Source organism: Eublepharis macularius, chromosome 10 (genome assembly GCF_028583425.1).
Source record: "Eublepharis macularius isolate TG4126 chromosome 10, MPM_Emac_v1.0, whole genome shotgun sequence".
NCBI lineage: Eukaryota > Metazoa > Chordata > Lepidosauria > Squamata > Eublepharidae > Eublepharis > Eublepharis macularius.
In genome coordinates, this window is record NC_072799.1 from 40,882,410 (window position 1) to 40,905,743 (window position 23,334).

At 44.5% G+C, this 23,334-nt stretch overlaps 1 protein-coding gene across 4 annotated transcripts in view; it reads right to left on the minus strand.

The window, feature by feature from the left end:
- Nucleotides 1-14,896, minus strand: part of ANKRD50 (ankyrin repeat domain containing 50) — a 56,442-nt gene extending 41,546 nt beyond the window's left edge. Inside the window, exons 1-2 of one of the 4 annotated variants that reach the window (XM_054989929.1) lie at nt 14,855-14,896; nt 11,799-13,047 (exon numbers count right to left, since the gene is read on the minus strand). In XM_054989929.1, the coding sequence (XP_054845904.1) occupies nt 11,799-12,277 (479 nt within the window). In that variant the 5' untranslated portion in view covers nt 12,278-13,047; nt 14,855-14,896. Of the gene's footprint in view, nt 1-11,798; nt 13,048-13,445; nt 13,502-14,187; nt 14,541-14,603 lie in introns of those variants that run through there. The other 3 variants (XM_054989926.1, XM_054989928.1, XM_054989927.1) reach the window with 3 other exon arrangements.
- Between the last annotated feature and the right edge of the window lie 8,438 nt (nt 14,897-23,334).

Here is a 23,334-nt window from a genome sequence, read left to right on the forward strand (position 1 = left end):
AAACGGCCGGGGTGGAGCCTAGGGAGGCCCTCAGCAAGGTATGAAGTTATAGAATCCTCCCTCCGAAGCAGTCATTTTCTCTAGGTGAACTGATCTCTGCAGGTAAGTTGAAATTCCCCAAAAACAAAATAGCAGTCAATAAGGTTCACTACCTACTTACACTTTACTAAGTTTATTAAGAAGAGGTGCTAGGTGAAAATATGCATTTGGATTTGATTTATACTGTTATTTCATGTCAGCTCTTTAATACATGAGTAAGTCTCTAATCCGTTCTCAGTGGCACACTTTATTCTGCTGCACATTATAGACCCACTTCTGGGCATATCCCTCCTCTCATCTGCTACTAAACTACATGAAATTGTGTATTAGGGTTAATTTCTTCTTCTTGTTGATAATTATATACCTGCCCACTCTTAATTTTCATGTTAAATACAGTACCAATTAGAAGCGTTAACAACATGAACTCAACACTGCACAAAACAAATCCAGCTGATGCATCAAAAATATAATATATACGTTTTAAATACTGTTACATTATTGGTATTATTTATAATCTGGCTTTCTCACTGAGATCCAAGGTGGATTATGAATGTGAATACATGTGAATGCAATATAATCAAAAGCTAGGCCATTCACAGAGCAATAATACAACATGATCAACAGTCAGGGCAGTCCATGAAAACAGATATAACAGGGTATGGTAGCAGCAAAGTTGAAAACTAGCATAAAACTGAACACAGAGATGAAACCATTCTGAATTAAAGGGTAATTAGTTAACATGACATATTTAGCAAAACTGAACTCTCCAGTAGGAGCTTATCAGCAGACAGTACCCAACAGCCTAGACTATTGGCCCTAATCATCTCTGTGCTATTTCTTATGACACAGCCCTATAGTCTGAGTAGAAAGCCCTCCTGAATAGTTCAGCCTTGCATAGTTTGGGGAAAATCAGGAGAGTGGGAGCTGTAACATTCTGCTGGAGTCTTTGGGTTGACTTCAAGGGGAGACCTATGTAGAGTGAATTACAATAGTCTAGTCTCGATGTTACCATGGCATGAATCCAGGGAGCCAGATCAACCATGCTGAGGTAGGGGTAGCCTGAGGTGAGAGAAGGCCTTTTTTGCTGCTACTTTTACTTGTTTCTCTAGCAGAAGTGCTGGATCTCAAATTACTCCTAGGCTTTCCACTGATATGCTGTTGTAACACCAAAGTGACTTATGTGCAGTCACATATAATGTTCCTGATGATCGCTGCTGCTTGGGAGAGAAGTGAATCCTTTTATATTATAACAGACCAACTATGAAATACTCCCATTGCACAGCATGTTTGTTTCTCCTGTGGTTTGTGAAGCCCAACACTATGCATACCAAACTCAGATGTCTCAAAGTTCAGTGGATCCAAGTTCAGTGGATCCAATAAGCATAAAACTACATTCTTAGACAAAGGAGCTTCCTATGTAAGTTGAAGTGAGAATGAAAATTGCATGTTAACAGTACCCTGTGGAACACACATACGGAAATTCCTTTTCTATTAATAGGTGTTCAAAACTCAAAGCACCTACAGCACTGACCGATAAGTTCTTACTAAATGAACCGTTGCTATAAAAGCAAGTTATGTTCCATATAAGTCTGGGCAGATATATGATCCCCAAGTTTTTCTTACAGATGTGTCCTGCAAACTCAAACAAGTTACTGCAGCCCTGTGATGCAATCCAGAGAAAGTCAGGTGTGCCCAAGTCTCACTGAAGTCACTTTGATTTAAGAGGTTAAAGCTATCATCCTATACATTTTTACTGAGGAATAACTCCCACTGAACTCAGTGTAACTTGCTTTTGAGTAAACATGCTTAGGATCAGGCTGTAAGCATATGCTTACATTCTGAAAAAAAATTGGCTTGCAATATAGTCAATCTTGGAATCCATGCAACCTCGGAATAACATGTAGGGAAAGGGGTGTGTGGTTAGACTAGCAGCCTGATTAGCCCGGCTTAGCCTGAACTCATTAGAACTTGGAAGCATGGTTGGCCATGGGTAGTTTTTGGATTAGAGACCACCAAGGAAGATTGGGGTTGCTATGCAGAGGAAGGCAAGAGCAAACTACCTCTGCTCATCTCTTGCCTGGAACACCCCATGGATGGAATTGCCATGAGGCAGCTGCAACTCAACAGCACAGTCTTCTTAGCAGCCCAGATAAACTTGCTAAGCAGGGTACATCCCAGATGGTACTTGCATGGGAGACCACCAAGGAAGACTGGGGTGGCTAAGCAGTGGAAGACAATAGCATACCACTGCCCCTCTCTTGTCTGGAACATCCTGGGATTGGGGTAGCCATAAGCCAGCTGCAATTTGACTCACCTTCTTCTTCTTAGGATTAGGGCTGTTTGCTCCCATACAAGCATCACCATCAACTAAGATATATTAAGGGATGGACTGTGGCTCAGGGGTAAAGCATCTCCTTTACACGAAGAAGGGACCAGGTTCAATCTCCAGCACTTCCAGTTAAAAGGATTAGATAATAAGTAATGTGGAAAATGTCTACCAGAGACCCTGGAGAGCTGCTGCTGGTCAGAGAAGACAAGACTAACTTTGAAAGACCAAGGGTCTGACTCAGAAAAAGGCAGCTTCATATGTTCACACTTATGCAACAATAAGCATAACTGAACTGTGTGGGACTTGTGGACAAATGCTACCATGGCGTGTTCAATTTTCTCTGAATCAAGCCTGCTTAACACTTCTTGCATTTCTGGAAGACTGTGACAACAGCTGTCTTTTAAAGTTACGAAGGGTCCAATCTGGTGTACTCTTTCAGCTGCATTTAAGAGGAAACCTATTAAACTGTAGTTTTCACAGCCTTTGAAGCTAAAGGGCCCAAAAGAGACAAAGAAAAATATGGAAAACAAGGATAAAATTGAGATATTTTACAGAAATACAACCTCTGCCTCCTGCAATCAGGCAACTGTTTGCCTGGACTTCCACAGATATCTTTGTTAGGAAAAGCTACTCCCTTCCTCAAGTAAAAATAGAACAAAATTTGCCATGACCATAATAAATAGACCTATCTTAAATTTAAATAAAACTGTGAGAAAGTCAAAGAAGTCTAAAAAGGGTGATTCCTAAATGTATTAAAGAGGATTCCTTCTCAGTTTCCTAGCATCACCCTTCTCCATCATAAGCAGAATATCTAACAGATGACATTCATTTATCTCTGAATCAATGGCCAAAAGTTGGAACAGTATTAATATCAATGCTCTCTTCCATTCTCTGGAGCATCACACATTACAATGAATGGGTATACACAGAACATTTTATATGTACATCTGCAATATGATAACTGTACATTTAACTATAAGCATGAAAGAGTTTCATGTGACAGTTCATGTGCCAGTTGCACACCACTCATGCAAATGATGAGAATCATACATTTGCTGACTCTTAACAGAAAACTAGTACGGTACAGTGGCTAACATGGAACTAGAATCTGAGATACCAAGTTTTGATTCCCCAGTCTGCTGTGAACACTGCTGGATGACTCTGGGCTAGAGATGGGCACAAACTGGAAAAAAACCAAACCGTGCGGTTTGTGGTTTGTTGCATTTCACAAACCACAAACTTTCACAAATCTGCCCCAGTTCACGAACTGGTCCGTGATAACATCACATCCGGGTCAGCAAATTGCCACTTCCAGGCCAGGAGAAGGTCTGCAGAAAGTCCATCCCCTGTTGCCTAGGAAACTGAATGATTGACACCAGGCTGTCTGCAGCGACAAACCAAAAAACGAACCAACCCAAAGTTTGTGGTGGTTCATCATAAATGGGCTCTGACAAATCGCCCGTTTGCAAATCATGAACTGGCCCGGTTCGTGCCGAATTTTGGTTTGTATTTCAGTTTGTGCCCATCTCTACTCTGGGCCACTCACATACTCTCAGCCCAGCCTACTTCACAGGGTTGTTGAAAGAATTAGAGAGAACAATGTACACTGCCCTGGGCTTCCTGGAAGAAGGGCAGAATTAAAATGTACAAAATTACATTAAGCAACCCTCAGTAACACCACTGAGTACCACACTGTAGCAGCTTCACTCTCTGAAGCAGAAGTATGATCTTGAACACTGATAAGATCTACAGCTGCCTGATCCCAGTCTCTCTCTGTTAAGGCTCCCACCTTGTGGAATGGCCTGCCTGAGGAAGTGTGGAAGGCTCCAATGCTTTTACCATTTCTACAGAACATATACAATGGAATGATTCAGGAAGGCATTTCTGTAAAGGCAGCAAGACTGTAGTAGCATCTGTGACAGTTGAAGCAGTTTGTTGTGCATTCTATGATGCCTGGAGTGCGTTATTCTTAACAAGGAAATCCAGTTTTCTTTCCCTGTTTGTATTTCATTATCCTTATCTGCATTGTTTTTTAATTGTTCTGCACTCCTTATTGCTTTGTTTTTAATTCTGTAATCCACCTTGAGTCTCAGTGGGAAAGGTGGACTATAAATGAACTAAGTAGGACAAAGATGGACCTGTTGGCAGTGTACTGGGTTCTGTTGGGAAGATTCAGAAGCATACCACTCACCCCAGCCTTACTGCCTTTTTCAAACTCGGTATATTTCTGTGGTTGATCTTTGCTCAAACTGAGGCCTAAGTGATCACTATATAGAGATAGCAAAGGGATATTACTATGTCAGGAATTCCCAGAGATTCCTGTCTTCCTCCGCAACAGGGAGTTTAGCTGACTGCGGGAAGTCTCCATTCCCCAGCAAACCCTCTCTCTTCTCATAGCATGTTGTAAGCTGACTTGTAGAGGCTGCTGTGAGATAAAAGGATCCTATTACACAGCAGAGGTTGGTGGGCATTGTCTCCCAAACCTACAACTGACTCTTCTCAACCTATACAGAACCTCAATAGCTGAAGACTCAAAAGAAAAGAAAAACCTAGAATTCATGATCTGTCGCTGGGCCATCTCATGTGCTAGTCCAAATAGATTTATCATATGTTTAAAAGTAAACAGTGGACACAGATATATTGCAAGAAGATAGTTACACAGAAATAAGCCACTCACATGCCAAAGACCAGCAACTCCACAAGGAAGTCTTTAAATCAACACATGCTTTCCATAAAGTATTAAAGTTCCATGTAAGCAAGCACAAGTTCTAGGCTAACTACCAATAGTTGTCTTTTCAATCAGTGGAGCTCCTAGATAGTATACATGGGCATGTGAACAGCCAATGTGCACCACTTTCCTACCATAGTTAAGATAGTGGCTTATCCAACCTGTTCAGCTAGCCCCAAACAAGCTGAAAACAATCTGCTTTACCTGTATCGCTTATAGAACACCCACAAAAGTTCTTGGCACACATAGAAAAATATTTACCCTGTAAGATTTCAGTTAGGTTTTGTCATCTACATGTACCCTTAGTAATTTTGGATCATGGGGACAGTATTAGTGCCAGTTCAAAGAATGACTCTTTAAAATTACCAGTGCTTTTAATATCTTGACATTTTTATGCAGGTGCCCAAATTGCTGAACACACAGAGAAGCATTTTGTTCTTCCCATATCCTTGATTCTGAGACAATCAAAATGTGGTGGTGGTTCCTATATATGGACTACCCATTAGTAAATGTGTAGTGAACTGGCCCAATCAAAATTGGGAGTCTTCATCAGGGCACCATACAGAGAGGTATTGAGACTTGTGCCATAATTTGATCAGCGCATGTGGTAAGAGTTTCATCACCTGGAAGGGAACACCGCAATCCCTAAGTGCATTGCTTAGGAGATGTATAGAAATTGATGAGACTATATTTAACAACAACAACAACCTATTTATATACTGCCCTTCAGGACACCTTAACACCCACTCAGATTGGTTTAAAAATGTGTTATTATCCTGATGACAATCATCTTATGAAGTGGGTGGGGCTGAGAGAGTTCTAAGAAGCTGTGACTGACCCAAGGTCACCCAGCCAGCTTTAAGCGGAGGAGTGGGGAATCAAACCTGGTTCTCCAGATTAGAGTCCTGCTGCTCTTAACCACTATACCAACTGGTTCGAAACATTTCAAACAAATGCTCAGAAAGAACTAATCCATACTTCCCTTATTAGGAAAGTTGTAAGCCACAGTGAAACCTATTCTCTCAAGACAGTCACATAAGATGCAAGCATCTCTTATGTTTTCACTAGCAACAAAGCCCGTTGTGGGGAAAATATACAACGGGCTCTAGAAAGGGGAGGGCGGGCAGGCAGGCATTCACTCCTCCTCTGTCACTGATTCCAGCTGGTGAAGGGGGGGGGATTGTTATCTGCTCCACGCCTGAACTGCCTGATCTCAGCCATGTGAAGCTGTGGTGGGCTTTGCTACCTGCTCCATGCTAGGTAAAAGGGGGGGGGGGCATTGCCTCCTGTTCTGCACCTGACTATGGCTGAGTAAAGAGGGGCATGCATTGTCACCTGCTCCAAGCCTGATTCCAGCTGGGTGAAGGGGGGGGTGGACATTGCCACCTCCTCCCAGTTGGGTGAAGGGAGAAACAGGCATTGCTTCCTGCTCCACGCCTGATCCTGACAGGTGAAGGTGGGTGGTGGGCTTTACTATCTGCTCTGCTCCTGATCCCAGATGATTCCAGTCTTGCTCCCAGCCTGGGCTTCCCACCATGGCACATTTTCTGGAGGGACATGGTGCCTTACCTAGGCTTCCCTCCATGGCAGCACCCTCTGGTGGTGCACCAGGGTATAAAGTGAGTTGTCTGAAATACACTTACTCAATTATATAGTAAGATATGGTCCATGGTCCAATAAAGGCTCCCACTAAAGATTTCTGGGGAAGTTAATTCCTACTTAGACTAAATGTTCCCAAGAGTTTCAAGTTTCTAACAAGTCTGTGCAGCACATAAAATAGCAGACTTGGATCTTCATCTTCAGAGTAAGTACAGTGAAGGCCAGAACAGTCTACACTTTTTCCCCTCAAGTCCTGAAAAACTTTACAGGCATTCCAAGAGCAGTCATAGCTTCAAGCTGCAGCTTTGTTTACAGGTATTTAAAAAGAGAGGGCTACCCGCTGCTACCATCAAATCAAGGTTCAGCGCTTCACTACAGAAAACTTAGGTAACTTACCACAAAAGAGAATTATATTTTGGGTTTTTTTTTAGGTATTAGAAATATTGCAGTCCTTGGAATTGTCCGCCCCACAAAAAGTAGCAGCCTCTCATCTATTTCATACTAAAATGATATCCCACATCACAATTAACTATGTTATTAGCCATTGTCACCACGTTTATTGTGCCTTCATGGCCACCTCATTCCACCTACAGAATTCTAGAGAAAAAGGTTAAAATCTTGAATCTTCTATTATTCAAGGAATTAAAGGAGACATGTGAGCCAACTGATGACAATCGAAGATAGCATGATGTTAGGAATGCCACTGTAGGGGACACAAAAAAAATTTTTCTTTCTGTATCCCCTCTTACTATTACTTTGTTTTTCAAAATAAAAATATGTTATAAAAAAAAGAATGCCACTGTATATGGCAACTTTCTCCACCCCCCTCCCCAATCCTTTCTTTATGGTACCATTTGCAGCAAGATCAGGAATAAAGAACGCATGCTGCCCCCCCCCCCCCGCCCCCAGGCCTACAGAAGTCAGGGGTTAATTAGGTAGCAAAAATAAAGCTTTTCCTACAGATCACGTACAAGATACTTCTCCGGCAAAAAGCAGCATTCATCACTAGAAGAAGATGCCCTTGACTTTTTCCTCCCTTACTCCTTGGAGTACCCCTTCCACGTGATGTGATATTCTACTCTAGAAAACTCCTATGTCAAAATGGTCACTGCTAATGATGTCTGAAGTAATGGCACGGTGCCAACTTAGCACACATACCTTTAAAAAAAACACAAAACAGTTTTTCAGGCAGAAATGTAGGCTAACGGAGGTGATGAATTACTCAGTGAATCATTTACATATATAGAAAAGTTTAAAGTTTTTCACTGTTTCCAAGTATGTTAGCTGATCTGTCTTTGTAACAAGCATGAGCATCAACACTGTTCATGAGAGTACTTTGTTGCTGTTCTAGTGAAATTGATGCTCTAAAGGCCAGTACTGAACTGACCATATTTTCTGACTGGCCAAATATTCACCCCTATACAGAACAGAGTAACAGAATGTGACTGTCAAGTCTCTTTCATTCTTTAGGACCTAAATGGCAATAAATTTGCAGTTGCAGTATTTTATGGCTCACTTACAGCTTTAGTATAAACAACTCCACAGAACAAGCCAGAGAAGCGGACTGCTATTATTTGTTTAGCGTCACTGTGGGTGCTGTATAGTTATAAAAGTACCATGGTCTGTGCCAAGAGGGCCACTGAAGACTGGATAAGTTAAAGATTCAGCCAAAGCCTTATAGAGGTCAATCTCAAGGAGGAACCTGAAACAAAAAGAAACAGCTTGCCAAAGTTCTCTGTAGTGTATGAAGCAACATATGAAGCAAGAAACATGGAATGGGGACAGACAGAGCTCCTGGAGAGTAGATGAGCACGTGCAGAAGTTCCAAGCGGTGCTAAGAACAGAACCAGATATTTAAAGACACCTACCACATAGAATGTACTTTAATTCCTCCCTATATGCAGCTACTTCCAGATGGCAAAAGAAGTAGATAGCTGCATTCATCCATAGAAAATCCCAACAATAAAAGCCACATAATACCTTTTTTTACGAATACCAACCAAACACAATACACAGCGTGCAAGGAACAAGCTTGCCAGAACCTTTTTCTCTCTTGCATTAGTTGTAGGATAGTTTCATATCCATGAGCATTCAAAAATAATGTGGCATGCCTGCTGTGGGAAAGAGTTTATTCTACCACCTCAGGACTTTACCACCTTATTCTGTTGCATACTTCAGACTGGTTTATACCCAACCATGGGGCAAGGAGAATTTTAATGTTCTCTGAATTTCTAATCAGGCGTAGATGTTCTTACAAATAGAGCACTTTAGACAGCCAGCTTACAGAGGTGCTCCAAGCAGTGAGGGAGGAAAAAACCAAGGGCATCTTCTTCCAGCGATGAAAGCTGCTCTGTGTCTTTGCAGGTGCTTGTAGGAGAAGCATCTTGTAGGTGATCTGTGGGGAAAGCCTTACTTTGCTACCTGATCGCCCCTGGCTCCTGTAGGCATAGGGCGCGTGCACTCTTTATTCCTGGTCTTGCTACAGATGGTCCCATAAAGGAAGGACTGGGGTGGGGAGAGTAAGTCCGGATACTAAAATCAAATGAGGGGGAGGGGAGCTCTCAGGACTCCTCAGGAATGATGTACAGACTGCTTTGCTGATTTCAGTCAGGCCCGGCGCATCCATGGAGGCGGTGCCAGCAGCTACCTTGAGCGCTGAACTCTGAAGGAGGCACCTACAACCCCCCCCCCCCCGACCCGGAATTGGGCCGCTTCCCCACTTTCCTCTCCACCCCTTCGCAGCTGCTGAAGTCATTGTGCAGGGCCACAGAGCGCGCGCATGGGCCGAGGGGCACAAGTAAGTATCTCACCTCAGGCGCCAGAAACCCTGGCACCGGCCCTGATTTCAATGGACACAGATGCAACATCATTAGGTATCAACCCTTAACATGCTGGGAATAAGCAGCAAAAAATGGAAGCTATCCAACTGAAAGCAAATCTAAGTATCCCTAAGTCAAATGAAATCAAGCACCTAAAGCATATGACCAAAATGTCAGACTGACAGAGAAGAGAGGTGGGACCAGAGCACCAGCAGAGGGAAACGGGATTTCGGTTCTTATTTGTATAGGAGCTACCATGCAATTACATGCTGAGCAAGGTTCCCATCACCATCTGTGTAGTTTCCAAACTGTCACACAGACCACAGAAGAGATACGGCATTTGAGCAGCTTGGCAACCCTTCCTTTGAGTCACTGGTACAGCATAAAACACTGGTATGGTTTAAACTTTGCACAATTCTTCATTTTGAGAGGCCAAATGATAACCAGCCGCATCTAAGGGTTCCCTTTGGGAACATACATGCTACTTGTTAGGGGCTCATCGGTGATTACAGACAGCCACTTCAAAACCAGCTCTCAGGCATGATTTATACACTCAGTAGACTGAGGCGGTAGATTTTACCATAGCAGAATTCTGATTGAGGCGGCAGAGTTATGATATGGACTATATCACTTCAGACCATTGGAGGGAGATCACATTTATAAATGCATCCTATAAAAACAACCCCTGAAAAATAGAAAACTAGTGCAAGGAACAAGCTTGCCAGAACTTGTTTCTCTGTTGTGTCACTTGTAGGATAGTTTCAAATGTATGAGTGTTCAAAAATGATATGGCATGTCTACTGTGGGAAAGAGTTTATTCTACCACCTCAGGCCCTTGTCACCTTATTCTGCGGCATACTTCAGTCTGGTTTATACCTAGCCACATGGCAAGGAGAATTTTAATGTTCTCTGAATTTCTAATCAGGCGTAGATGTTCTCCTTACAAATAGGGCATTTTAGATGGAGAGCTTACAGAACGGTTAAATATACGCTACAGCATGTTGCCATGGTAAACAATGGCCCATATTCACCTGCTAACTATCAAAAGCCATTAACACATAAGCTCTGTGTTACAAGCCAAGAATTAAATATCTTTGTGCAATTATTTACTTAAAGTATTTGTTCCCTGCTTTTTGCTCCAAAGGGACTCAAAGTGGCCTATAACAGTACAAAGTGAACAAATATTTATACAGCCACATACAGCAATACTTCCCACCCCCCTCAATAAAGTAACTGGACAATCAGCTGGTGCACTTTGTCAGCCGTGGAACTTGAGTCAGTAGGATAAGAAGTCACCATGCTTCTTTCATCCTAAGGACTTCCATACTTCCAATCTGATGACCTTGGCAGGTTTATCATCAGCATTTACTCCACCCATTCACTCCAAAGATATTGCTTCTTGTCTCTGCTACACTGCAGCCTTTATTCTTTCTTTCCTCAATTCCAAGCTACTCTAGCCCTATTTGCATATTACAATGAACATAAGCATGTATTTGTATATACCTGTATGTAAGAGCGAGCCAAAGTAAAGGAAACTGCGTACCTGAATAAAAATCACACACTCAGCTGTAGGTTGCATCAAATGTACTATGAGAATTACTCAATTCATGTATAAAGAAAAATCAAGAGCACACGGAACACAAGTTGTATGGACATTAACTGTATCTTTTAAACAGGGCTACCATCCTGCTTTTAGCTACAAAATGCTTTAAACATAGTACCTTCATAATTGTTTTTAGTCCTTCTTTAGTAGCTGCACTTCAGTGAATAAAACCTGAAAGGCACCCTGACAAAGTTATACTGACTGGTGCGATGCTGCCAGTCTTGTCTAAAATTTACTTTTATAGTACAAGGAGTGACTCTCCTGTTATAATGCAAAGTACTGTCACCAGAATCAACAGCACCAAACACAACTTGAACATATAAACACAATTTCTTATTTCAAACTATTGCTGGGTCAGTAGTTCAAAACTTTGGCAAGGAAACTCACCCCAGCAGTATTTACTCCTCCAAGTCCCCCTAGAGTCAATTCCCTCTTTAACTCTCAATGTTTTGTTCTCCCCCCCCCCCCCACCCCAGACACACAATGGCTTGCACTTCTGATTGCCTACTAAAAAGGTTCTGCAAACATGCAATGCATTCTCATTTTTTCCTGCAACAGTGACTATGATGGATTCCTCCCCCTATTCCCAATTTGCCATCAAAAGGTAGGATCTGACTGTTTATGGGGGCTGTACCTTCTGATTCAGAGATGAGTGAAACCAATGCAAATTTTGTTTTTTACCTTTTAAATGCTTCAGCAGGGTTCCTCTCACACTCTCCAGGCTGCAAGAGGCTTTGCACAGCAGGGTCTCTCAGTTTGTCCTCATAACCTGGAATCAGTCCACTCCGACCAATCTGAGCAACCAACCCTCTAATAAACCCTCCAACACAAAGCGTGTCTGAATCCTGAGCCCGGCAAAAGTGAAAGGCCAGGGCTTGATGATGTAAACCTCTCTGTAGACTGGCAGGCGAGCTGGGCCACAGTAACTCGGTCCAAAGGGCTGTCTTTCCACTTCCAGGTCCTCCTACCAACAACACACCCCAGGCAGCACCCTTTCCAGGCACGACACAAGTATTGGTACCAGAACTGAGCACAACGGATGGTTTGCTGGCAGCGCTGTTGCTGCAGCTGGTCTTCTCCTGGAGGCAATGTTGGAGCTTGTGAAAAACCCACTCTCGACAATAAAACTGTTTCCCCTGCAGCAAACTGGTCTGAGCCATTGTACGTCTTCTTTGGGACAGGTCAGAAACGGCAACAAATCTTAATTTTAAGAGAAATCCTTAACTCCAAGCTAATGTACATGCTGCACAAAACTCGGTCATAAGACACGGCTATCCATGAACCCTTCATCCCCCTCATGTAAGAAGTCAGTAGTGTCTCTGAAGGACAAGGGACATTTTTCCTCCAAACTCGATATCTTGATTAGCACATAATGTATCACAGTCCATCCAAATCAGAGGTAAAGCTGTATTTGATACCAAGGATCAATAATTCTGTATGGCTTAAAAGGTTGCACAATGCCATGATGACGTCTACAGCTTATAAAGTCTGCAGAACACATGGGGAAAGGGGAGCTGAGATGCTAACATGCAGGATTCCCACACAGTTTTTGTGCTTCATTAGATTCCAGTCATTCCAAAACATATTTAAATGATTTATAGAAAAAGAGCAGCCCACATCAAGATGAGACTTGTGACCATGTAATACAAAGGGCTTCTTTTTCCTGACTCAAATGCAGTTTATATTGCAGAGATACAAATCCACATTACTTATTGAGAACGGGGTTTGCTGAAGTTCATGCAAGCTTCTATGGTTTGAGAAAGTCCAGCAGGTTTGTGCTTAGTGGCAACAAGAGATGATGGGTGCCGTTCTTTTTTTCCTACATCGGAAATATTCACCAAATGCTTTCCTTGTGAACCTGTTGTATTTTAGTAAACCTCTTCAGGTATCTCAACTGCAGACATCAAGCCACTCATTCTTGCTCCCAAACCTGAAATTCAGCATCATAGAAAAAGAAAAAAAAACTTGTTACCAACATGCTCTAGGGAATCCTGTCATCAAGCAATTAAAACCACTTGTTGGAAGGCACTGGAACACAATGCAACCTAGCAGTAACTCTCCTAATTTGTGCACATGGTGCGTACAGTACACACATTCTGCAATTCTTATAGAAGGCAGCAGAAAACCTAATAATTACCCTCCCAGACTGCCCCTGCCCCAGCTTTACACCAGGAACAATGCAGAATCTAGTAGATTCACATGCAAGGGAGGGCTCAAAAGTGACCTTGAAGCCTCGGGGATAGCCTCACCTTTCTGAAAAGGCTCATCCACCCCAGAACCTTCCTCTGCCCTTTGGCTTTCCCAAGGCTACCGCCTCTCCGTACATACCCTTAATCATATGTGTCCGGACTTCCCTACAGCTCTCTGTGGTCTTCTTTGTTCGGGGAATCTTAAGCGTTAGGCGATTCGGGAGCCTCCAGAGCCACGTTTTAACTTACCGTCCTCCGCCTCCCCCCTCCCTCCCTCTCCCCATTCGCATTGTTGCCGTGCAGCGTGCTGCCTCTGTCATCTGCTCGCCTCCCCACGCCCGGAGCCAGGCAGCGGGGCTCTCTCTTCATTTGTCCGAGGCTTTTGTCTCCCGGCCGCCCATGGCCAGGCTCGGCGTTACGTTGCAGCGGAGCCGGCAGGAGTCTCCCCCCAGCCCCGATGCAAGGTCCAGAGCCGGGACCCGGCCAGGCTGCGAGGGAGAGAGAAGCTGCGCGAGAGAGCTCGGCCCGTCCGCCTCCCCGAGCCAGCGCTCGGAGCAGACACACGCCCTGGCCCCATCCCCCGCCTCCACGGCCGGCACAACTGAGATCGCAGGGAAGGGACACGCACACGGCACAAAGATCCGGGCGGCGGGGCAGCGGCGCGGCTCCGCATCGCTTCACCCCCGCCCCGTGAGGCACTTGGTTTTCATGCCCCGGGAGGGGAGGGGAGGGGAAGGGGGAGCCCCGTCCCGCCTCCCCGCCAGTCCCTTCGCCAACTCCAATCGCCGCCGCCTTCCCTCGGTTAGCAGGGTTCAGATTTCAAACAGACACGCACGGGCTGGAATCCCCGCCTCGGGTCCCGGCGCGACCCCCCTGTTCACCTCTGCGCACCGAAGCGGGCACCAGCGCTGCGCCTCGCCTCGCTCCCAGGGCACGGAGGTTTGCGCTGGCCAGACGCAGGCGAGACAAAGCCGGGGCGCGCTCCGGGCGCTCCCCGGGCCACGCAAGCGGGCAGCACTGCGATCCTCGCACGGTGACTTGGAAGACGTCCCGTTGGCTGAAACGCAATTCGGAGCCGAGCAACCAGGCAGAGAGGAGCCGCTGCACGCCACGCAGGGCGCAGCCCCGAGCCGAGCCGACCCGGCCCCTCTCCCTGCTGCCCGGGGCAATTGCAAAAGTCCGCCGCGACACCCGCCCCGCCGGCCCCGGATTCCCCCCGGGACCGCCTCAAGGGTGGAGGCAGCTGCCTGCCAGCGTCGCCTCTCTGCAGCGCCCCCGGCCGCTACTCCTCGGTTACCTCCCGTTTCCTCTTCTCGGGGGAAGGAGGCGGCGGCGGTTCTCTTGTCCCCACCCGCGGTCGCTGGAGCCGCTCCCCCAAAGCGGGAGGGCGGGCGGAGAGACAGGCGTGCCCGCCGCGCTCCCCTTCGCCTTGTTCCTGCCCCCGCCCGCAGGGCCGCTCTTCCGGCGTCTCCTCCCGGCCGGAGCTGCAGAACCGCGGCCGTTGCAAGCGGCCGGAATCCCGGCCGCGCCACAGCTCCCTCGCCTGACCTGTCTGCTGCGCTCCCTCCAGCTGCCCCCGACGCGGGCCCGGAGGCCACGCCCCCGCTGCTCGCTCCGCCCCCCCGTTTCCAGCCAAAGATGTTCGGGGATCTCTGCGCGCGGCGGGCGGGGCCTGGCTGGGAGGTGCTGCTTTGCACCACCTGGAGGGAGAGGGGCGGCTGCCCGGGGAAAAGCGGCAGAGGGGGCGATGCGCTTCCAGTCTCGCTCGCATGTTGGGGCTGAGCAGTGGCCCCGTCTTCCTAGGTTTAGGGCTTTGTAGGCAGAACGATCCTTGACTTGTTTACTCAGAAGTAAATCCCACTTGTGTTCAATAAGATTTATTCCCCTCCTACGTGCTTAGGATCGTAGCCGTGCTTTGCTAGGCTTATTGTGCCTTCCTTCCTCCCTTTTCCGAACTTTACCAAACACAAAAAGCTTCTTGAAAACCTTGATATTCTAAAATCTCCCTCCACGGCAAGTCACGCATCCTTTGTCCAGAATGGCATACTAGAGAAAGTTTCACGTGGGTAGCTGTCGGCAATCGAAGAGCAAGACCCGGGTCCAGCAGCACTTTAAAGAAGACCGACTAATCGACTTGGTCTTTAAGGTGCTATTGGACCCGGATCATCTTGGTCCTAGAGAAAGAACCTCTTTTTTGCAGGTCTCAGCTGCTTTCTTCATGCTTCAGGCAATTATAATGTTAAACATTGCTGTTCATTTGCACCAGCTCAGTATAAACTGGGAATCCAGGACTGGAGATTTGGTGCTTATCCTTTAGCCCCAATCCAGATATGCACACCCAGGTAACGGCTACCAGATCCGTATTTCAAAACTGCATCGGGTAACTCTGCTCCACAGGATGCTGCAGAGCTCAAAAGTTCTCTAAGCTACCACCCAGCTGTATTGTGGGGATAACACTAACTTGTTCACCGCTCTGGGTGAGGCGCTAATCTGTCTAGAAGAGCAGTATATACGTGCAGTTATTATTATTAAGCAGAGATCTCGGGGGTGTCATGCTGCAACAAAAAGGGAAATCTGTCCAGACAAGGAGGCTTTCCTTTGTATTGTGTGCATTTGCCAACCCTGCATGGAAAACGGATCCAAATTCAACCCGCGCTCTAGGGATGTTCGCCGGGGCCGGTAGGTCATGTTTTCGTGTTGTCCTTGTCCCCGTGGGCGTGCGGTCAAGATCCCAACCAGACTCCCTTTTAGCAATTCTGCTCTTTGTCCTCAGCTCCGAAGCTGGAACGGGAATCGAGGGAGATGCGTGTCTGTTGCAGTTTCTCCAGTCTTCCCGGATCAGGACGTCACCGAGAATCCTTTTGCCTCCCGCTCTGGTGCTGACAAGCTTCGGATTCAGACGCTCTTTTACTGGCGCACAGACAGTGTCCAAACCTACAACCTTGTCAGCAACCGAGGATGGTCTCGCGCTGTTGCTGAGCATGCTCAAAAAGCCGGAGCATGCTCAGTGGCAACATTGAAGCACCAGGGAAGCTGGCCTCTTCTTTCTCGAGCCCGCTGGCACGAGCTTGAAAACCAAGACAGCTGGGCTCGCGAGGGGCAGGCGTTTCTTTGCGATGACCGTTTCGAAAGAACAGCTGAAAATGGAGAAAGGGGGCTCGTGAGAGAAAATTGCTGCGCTGAAAGAACTACTGGAAGAAATAAAAGAGGAAAGGGTGTGTGTGTGTTGTACAAAGTCAAATTTTATGTCATATAAAATAGACAAAAGAAAGAAAATATAACAATGTTTTTAAACAATTTTTTAAGCGCCAGAAGCTCTATTTGACTTTGTATGTCTCCATTTGCCCTTAAAATAAGAAACACGTGATTTTTTAAATGTCTACTTTTCTAAAGAAAGCCTCAGGACTTGCCTATGCTAGGAGTCAATAAGGAAATTGTTATTTTGGCAGCCATTTGCCTGCAAGTGTTTGTCCTGAAATGAAAACCTCAGCAGAGGTCGGTGTCCTTTGGACTTCTAGTTCTGGGTTGGAAAATTTCTGGAGATTGGGGAGGTGTTTGGAAAGGGGAAGGAGTTCAGCAGAAATGTGAGGCTAACAACCCACCCTTCAAAGCTGCCATTTCCTTCAGATCCAGAAGAGTTAGCCGTGTTAGTCTGTAGTAGCAAAATCAAAAAGAGTCCAGTAGCACCTTTAAGACTAACCAATTTTATTGTAGCATAAGCTTTCGAGAATCAGTTCTCTTCATGCATCTGACGAAGAGAACTGTGATTCTCAAAAGCTTATGCTACAATAAAATTGGTTAGTCTTAAAGGTGCTAATGGACTCTTTTTGATTTCCTTCAGAGGAACTGATCTCTGTGGTCTGAAGATCAGTTGTAATTCCAGAACTCCTCCAGGCTTTCTTTGAGGACGGTAACCTTAGGTGCACTGGATGCTGTTTACATGACTCAAGCTGTACTGTTCCAGGTTATACTTTAGCTACATAGCAATTGTTTGTACAGTGGGAGGCTGAATCTTCTGTGTTAGGATCAATGGCACTCTGCGCTGCTCACTGTAACTAATCCTATTTGGCCACCAGTATTGGTCTTAACATGAAGAAAGTGCCCTGAGCAGCAGATTGCAGAACATTTTTGGAGCACAGGTGCCTTAATTAAATAACGAAGCAATTAGACAAGAGGACCCTACTCAAAAGCGAAGCACGAGGGTGAAACCACATGAGTGGGGTAGAGTATAAGTCAACAGTTACAATCAAAAATTACAGCCAAAAGTTTTAAATAGCAATAAATTGTACTGTAACAATATCCACAATTCAATTCAATCCACTATAAACATTGAGTATAGGTATAGGTGCAGAATGGCAGTCAATAAATTCACAGGTAAGTAATAACTCAATATAAATTACGGCTGACAAGTCCAGAGGTAAGTAACCAAACCATTCAAGCATTCAATCACAAGAATGTCCACTGTAAGGTAGAGAATCCATTAATGTTGGAGCCGGTGAGCCGGCTTAACCCCCAAGGTGTTATCAGGCCATTTGTATATTGTCAGGTCCAAAAAATTGATATTCTCCCGACTAGCATGCCAAGAAAATTGAATGTTAACATCAATAGAATTAAACCAATGTCCAAGAGGGGTAACGTCCTCCATATGGAAGATAACCAAAAATAAATCATCAATGAATCTATGATAAGCCTTAATGTTTGGCAAGTATGGATTCATAATCTTATTAAAGATAATAGTATCTTCTTGGTTTGCCATATAGAGATTCGCTATGCTGGGTGCTGGGGCACGCCCCATAGCCACCCTTTCTTTTGCAGATAGAATTGTTTAGAGAATTGAAAAAAGTTTTTTTCTACTACTAAATCAAAAAGCTGCAAAAGACGTTCTGTGGTGGATGTAAATTAGAACAAGATCTCAGAGTAGACTCAACTCATGGTGTGCTCCTTCATGGGGAATTGCAGTATAAAGAGACTCCACATCCATGGTTACTAACAAGGCATCATCTTCAATGTGGAGTCCCTCAATGTGCTGAATGAAATCCCCTGAATCGTAAATATAAGAACGGGTCTTCATAACTGCTGGCTGCAAAAAATGATCAATATATCTAGCCAGCAGCTCAAGGACAGAATTACTGCCAGATATAATGGGACGACCCGGTGGGGGGAATATATTCTTGTGGATTTGGGGTAGAATGTAAAATAAAGGTGTATGAGGAGATGGATTAATAAGAACTCTGTGTACTCTGTCATCAGTATGTCCAGTCAAGAAGGCCTCATCCAAGACAATGTGGATCAGGTCTCAAGTCTGAGTTATTCTTCACAGTGATTCCCTGTTTCCAGACTTGCTTTTGCTTGGACGGTTCTTCCATGAGCTGCTACTTGGCCCTTATGGCAAACGGCACATTTCCATAACACTCATTTTGCAACTGCAGAGATGTCTGAAAACTGAGAAACATTCATGGAAAGAACCAGCCTATTCTTAACTCTCACTGACATGCCTTGGCTTTCTCTGCTATCTTTCACATTTATTCCTTGTATTGAATTCTGTTCTGAGATTCTATATTTCCCATTATGTCTTTGCAAAAACTCTGCCCTTCCAGTGAAAACTCTGGTTCATGCTCTGATTAGGTCTTGGCTTGACTACTGTAGCTTTCTCCTCTCTGGCCTTCTCTCACCCCAGGCCATCTCCTCTCTGTTCTACAGTCTGTCACCAAAATCATTCATCTGTCTTGTTGACCTGACCATATGATACCCCTCCTGACTGTGACTTCCTACCAATTCCTGGAACTAATGAAATTCTTGTGCTTCGAAACTCTCCATGACTAGGGTTGCCAACTGCAGTTTGGGAAATTCCTGGAGATTTGATAGGTGGAGTCTGGGGAAGGTGGCCTTTGGGGAAGGGAGGGACCTCAGCAGAATATAATGCCATACAGTCCACCCTCCAAAGCAGCTATTTTCTCCAGGGGGACTGATCGTTTTCATCTTGAGATCAGTTGTGATTCTGGGAGATCTTGAAGCCCCACCTGGAAGTTGGCAATCCTAGCCATGGACTTTTCAGTCCACTCCACCATGATATTCTAATATCTCTCTGCTCATGACTTTCATTCCTCTATCCCCATTTCCATCAGGCATTTGAAGGACTTCTGCTCCTTCAAAGGATTGTGTCCTTCTGTCCTTACTGCCCCTCATACATGAAGGAGTCTCCCACAGCATCTGTGCGATGACAGCCATCTCTCTTACTGTATTCAACCCCCTTCTCTAAACCTTCTCTTCCCTTAATCTCAATTTATATCTCCTATTGTTGAGTGTCTCGAGGCAAATTTTAGACTCTGAGTTCCTAAGGACACACACAGTTATATCTTGTTTTTCATTAAAATCTTCCACCTTCTTGAGATCCAGCACGCTATATGGTTAGAACAGGGTCCACAACCTTTTTGATACTGTGAGCACCTCTGCAATTATAATACTGGATGGTGGGCGTAACCACAAAATGGCTGTTGTTGAGGAAGAGCCAACCACAAAATGTCTGCTGCAGGAGGCAGAGCCAACCACAGAACGTCAGGGAGTGAGGTTCTGAAAAACTGTGATAGTAGTTCTTAACATTTTAGGCAGAAGCCCTGCCTTTTAAAATTAACATACTGTTTAAAATATTTTTGAATAAATCGGGCTTAATAGTACTTAAGCAAAAGGAAAAGGGGAAAAAATACTTCTTCTGGCTATCCACTTTACACGAGCCCTTCTCTCTTCAGCCCAGCCATTTTTAACCTTCATGCTGCCATAGTGCCCCACAGTGGTATTGAAACTTGAAAAGCAAAGAAGAAACTGGTTAGCAAGTATGTTGCAAAGTAGTTCAGTCATACTGTCTATCATTACAACATGCTGAAATAAACGTTAATGCATGTCAATAGTGTAAAAAAACCCCTAGCATAATAAATTTAAGGCATATAATATATCAATGACAATTAGTGCTAAAGGACAGGTGAGACCTCCTTGCATACATGCATAGTATGAGAGAGATTATGGTTGGATTGTGACAGGAAAGTTTTGGGGGAAAATGAACAAAATTTGATGTACTGATGCTGCTGCTATCAACTTCTACCTGAATTATAAAAAAAATATTCATACTAGGAAGAATTGATGCTATCAACAGAAGTTCCAGTTAGGTGCATTAAGTGTTTTAGCCATAGAGCCCAATCCTATTTAGTCATAATCAAGCTCCACTGTATTTTTAGAATATCGCTCTTCCATTTACATTTGTATTTGTATGTATATACTTTACATAAAACCATTGTCACCATTATACTATAAACAGCAAAAACTCAAGAAGCATACTGGACCTGCTTACTTTTTAAAAACACTTGATGGTTGCCAGGTAGGGTTGCCAGTTCTGGGTTGGGAAATAATGGGAGATTTGAGGGTGGCATCTCAAAAGGGTACAGTTGGGGAGGAAAGAGACTTCAGCAGGGTATAATGCTTCTAAAGCAGCAATTTTCTCCAGGGGGGCCAAAATGTCTAGCGACCAGTTTTAATTTTAGTAGATCGCTTGGAGGTTGGCAACTCTAGTGCCAGGAAAGGTGTTGGTGGGAGCAATGGTGTCCAGACATGCCACTTTGGAGACCTCTGGGCAAGAATGTTATCTTAGGATCTGGGAAGCCCAGGTTTACCTTGGAAGCTCACTGGATGACTTTGGGCCAGTCACTCTCTGCCTGATGAACCAACCTCACAAGGTTGTTGTGAGAATAAAATGAAGAATGGAAGAATGATGTAAGTCATTTTGGGGCCCTGTTTGGGAGGAAAGCAGGGTATAAGTTAGAAAAAATAAGATACAGGTATGTGCTTTCTGTAGAATTAAGAATGCAGCCAAACTTTCAAGCGACAGTGTTTAATATGGCTTTATGTATATATTTTTTTAATTTGATGAGGCAGCAGAAAAAATGTCTACAGTTATTGTTTATGGAGATTACAGGAACCAGTCATTAAGACAATATACATCAGAATACAGAGGAGTCTTAAAAATGCTGCTGTGGTACTCCACAACAGTACTGAAACTTGAAAAGCAAGAAAGAAGCTAGTTTGGTTAGCAAGTATGTTGCAAAGTCCTTCAGCCATAGGGTTGCTATGCCCCCTTAACCTCCCGGCAGGGGATAGGGGCCTGGCACTTATCTTGGGGGAGAGGGGGATGCCCCCCCACAAGCGTGATAACGTAACTTGGGGAGTGACGTCATTGCGCGGCCCCTGGGAGTGTGCCCATGCTCTGCAGGGGCTCAAAACGGGCCCAATCCACGCCAAAATGGGCCATTTTGAGGCACTGTGGAGCATAGGAGTGCTCCCGCGCTCCGCAGTGGCCCCAATCCAGGCCAAACCAGGCCCGATCCTGGAGGCTGCTGTGCCTCAGAGCGCGCCGCGCCACGGGGGAGCACACACAGAAAGAGCATGCCCCCCACTGGTAGGTAAGTGGGGGCGGGGTGTGGGGAGTGGGGAGTGGGGGCGGGGGATCCTCGCCCCCACCGGAGGTCTGACATCCCTATTCAGCTATACTGTCTGTCATTGCAACATACCAAAATACAAACATTAATGCATGTTAATAGTGTAAAGAAAAATCCCTACCATAATCAATTCAAGGCATGTGAAAAAGATACCAGCCAAGATTTGGCAGCTTTTTAACTATTAGGCTTTTAACAGAAATGATTACTGAATATTACAATGGAAAGATAGCTTCTAGCCATTGTGAAGCAAGAAGCTGTTTCATAGTTGCAGAAAATCAATACTATATCTGCCCTGGAGATTCAAGTGAAGTATAACAAAAGGATAGACTCATACAGCTGTGTTGTCATGTGGTCATTACAAAGATCCCATGGTAGCTTGGCTTTGTGAAATGGGTATCACAGATCAATAGTAAGTTGAATGGTTGCCATCATTTAGAGACGTGATTTTTACACAATGACCACTTCAATTGGTGGTGTGATGTATCCATATTACAGCCCAGTCATACTAAAAATTAGAGAACAAAAACTGGTGAAAACAATTATAATTTACAGTTCTGGCAGATGCTCTCTGAAGTACATCAACAACAGAGTGGGCAATGGTTAGCTAATAAATTCATTGATTGCTGTGGTAAGAAAGAAAGTGCCATACAGTACAAACATACAGTACAATCAACAACTTGAGTTGCTAGAATTTTATACTAGTTTGCTTAATATTTACACAGAGGATACATATTCACCAAAACAATGTATAGCCCAGAAGCTTCAAGGCACATATTCCATAGTACATTATATGAATTCAACAAAGTATAATTGACTGCTGTGACTATACGTGTACAAATATTATGCAGGGGAAAAAATGGAGGATAGGAGAATGATGTTAGCTGCTTTGGGTCCCCATTGGGGAGGATAAATAAATGAAATAAATAAAATAAAATAGAAAAAGCTCAGGCTCTAGTAGATATCAAGCAGGCCACCATACGTGGGAGGACAATTAGCCCCTTGATAAAAGGGGACATACGGGGAGAGAGTAACTAAGGAATACATTCCCACTTTTTAAGATGAGAACAGCCCTTGTTGTAGTGAATTTTATCAATCATAAATGCATTTCCTTCTCATACTTAAGTGTTTTACTATTTCTAGCAGACTGTGAATTACACTGGATACATCTGTTGCTAAATCACCTGAAAGGTCACTTTTCAGTGATGGTTTGTTGTTGACTGATTTTACTTTCCCGCCTATTTTATTTTATACTGTTATGTAATGGAGTGTAAATTCATATGGTTTCTCAATATTTGTATCCTACTAAGATGTGACAGCTGTTTCCCCGAGTATTAGCTTCTTTTATTAATTCTGACTTACCTCTGTATTGCCAACTACGGTTCTACGAAGCAGCAATTGTACTCGTGTCACTCAACATGGCATAAATACCGGCTATAATGTTATTCACTGGGAAAAAGGGGCTGAGCTGGAGTGAGGCAAGCCAGAGAGCAGCATGAACAAAAGAATGGAGTATTGCACATTCTGATTGTCAGGACAGCAACCTGT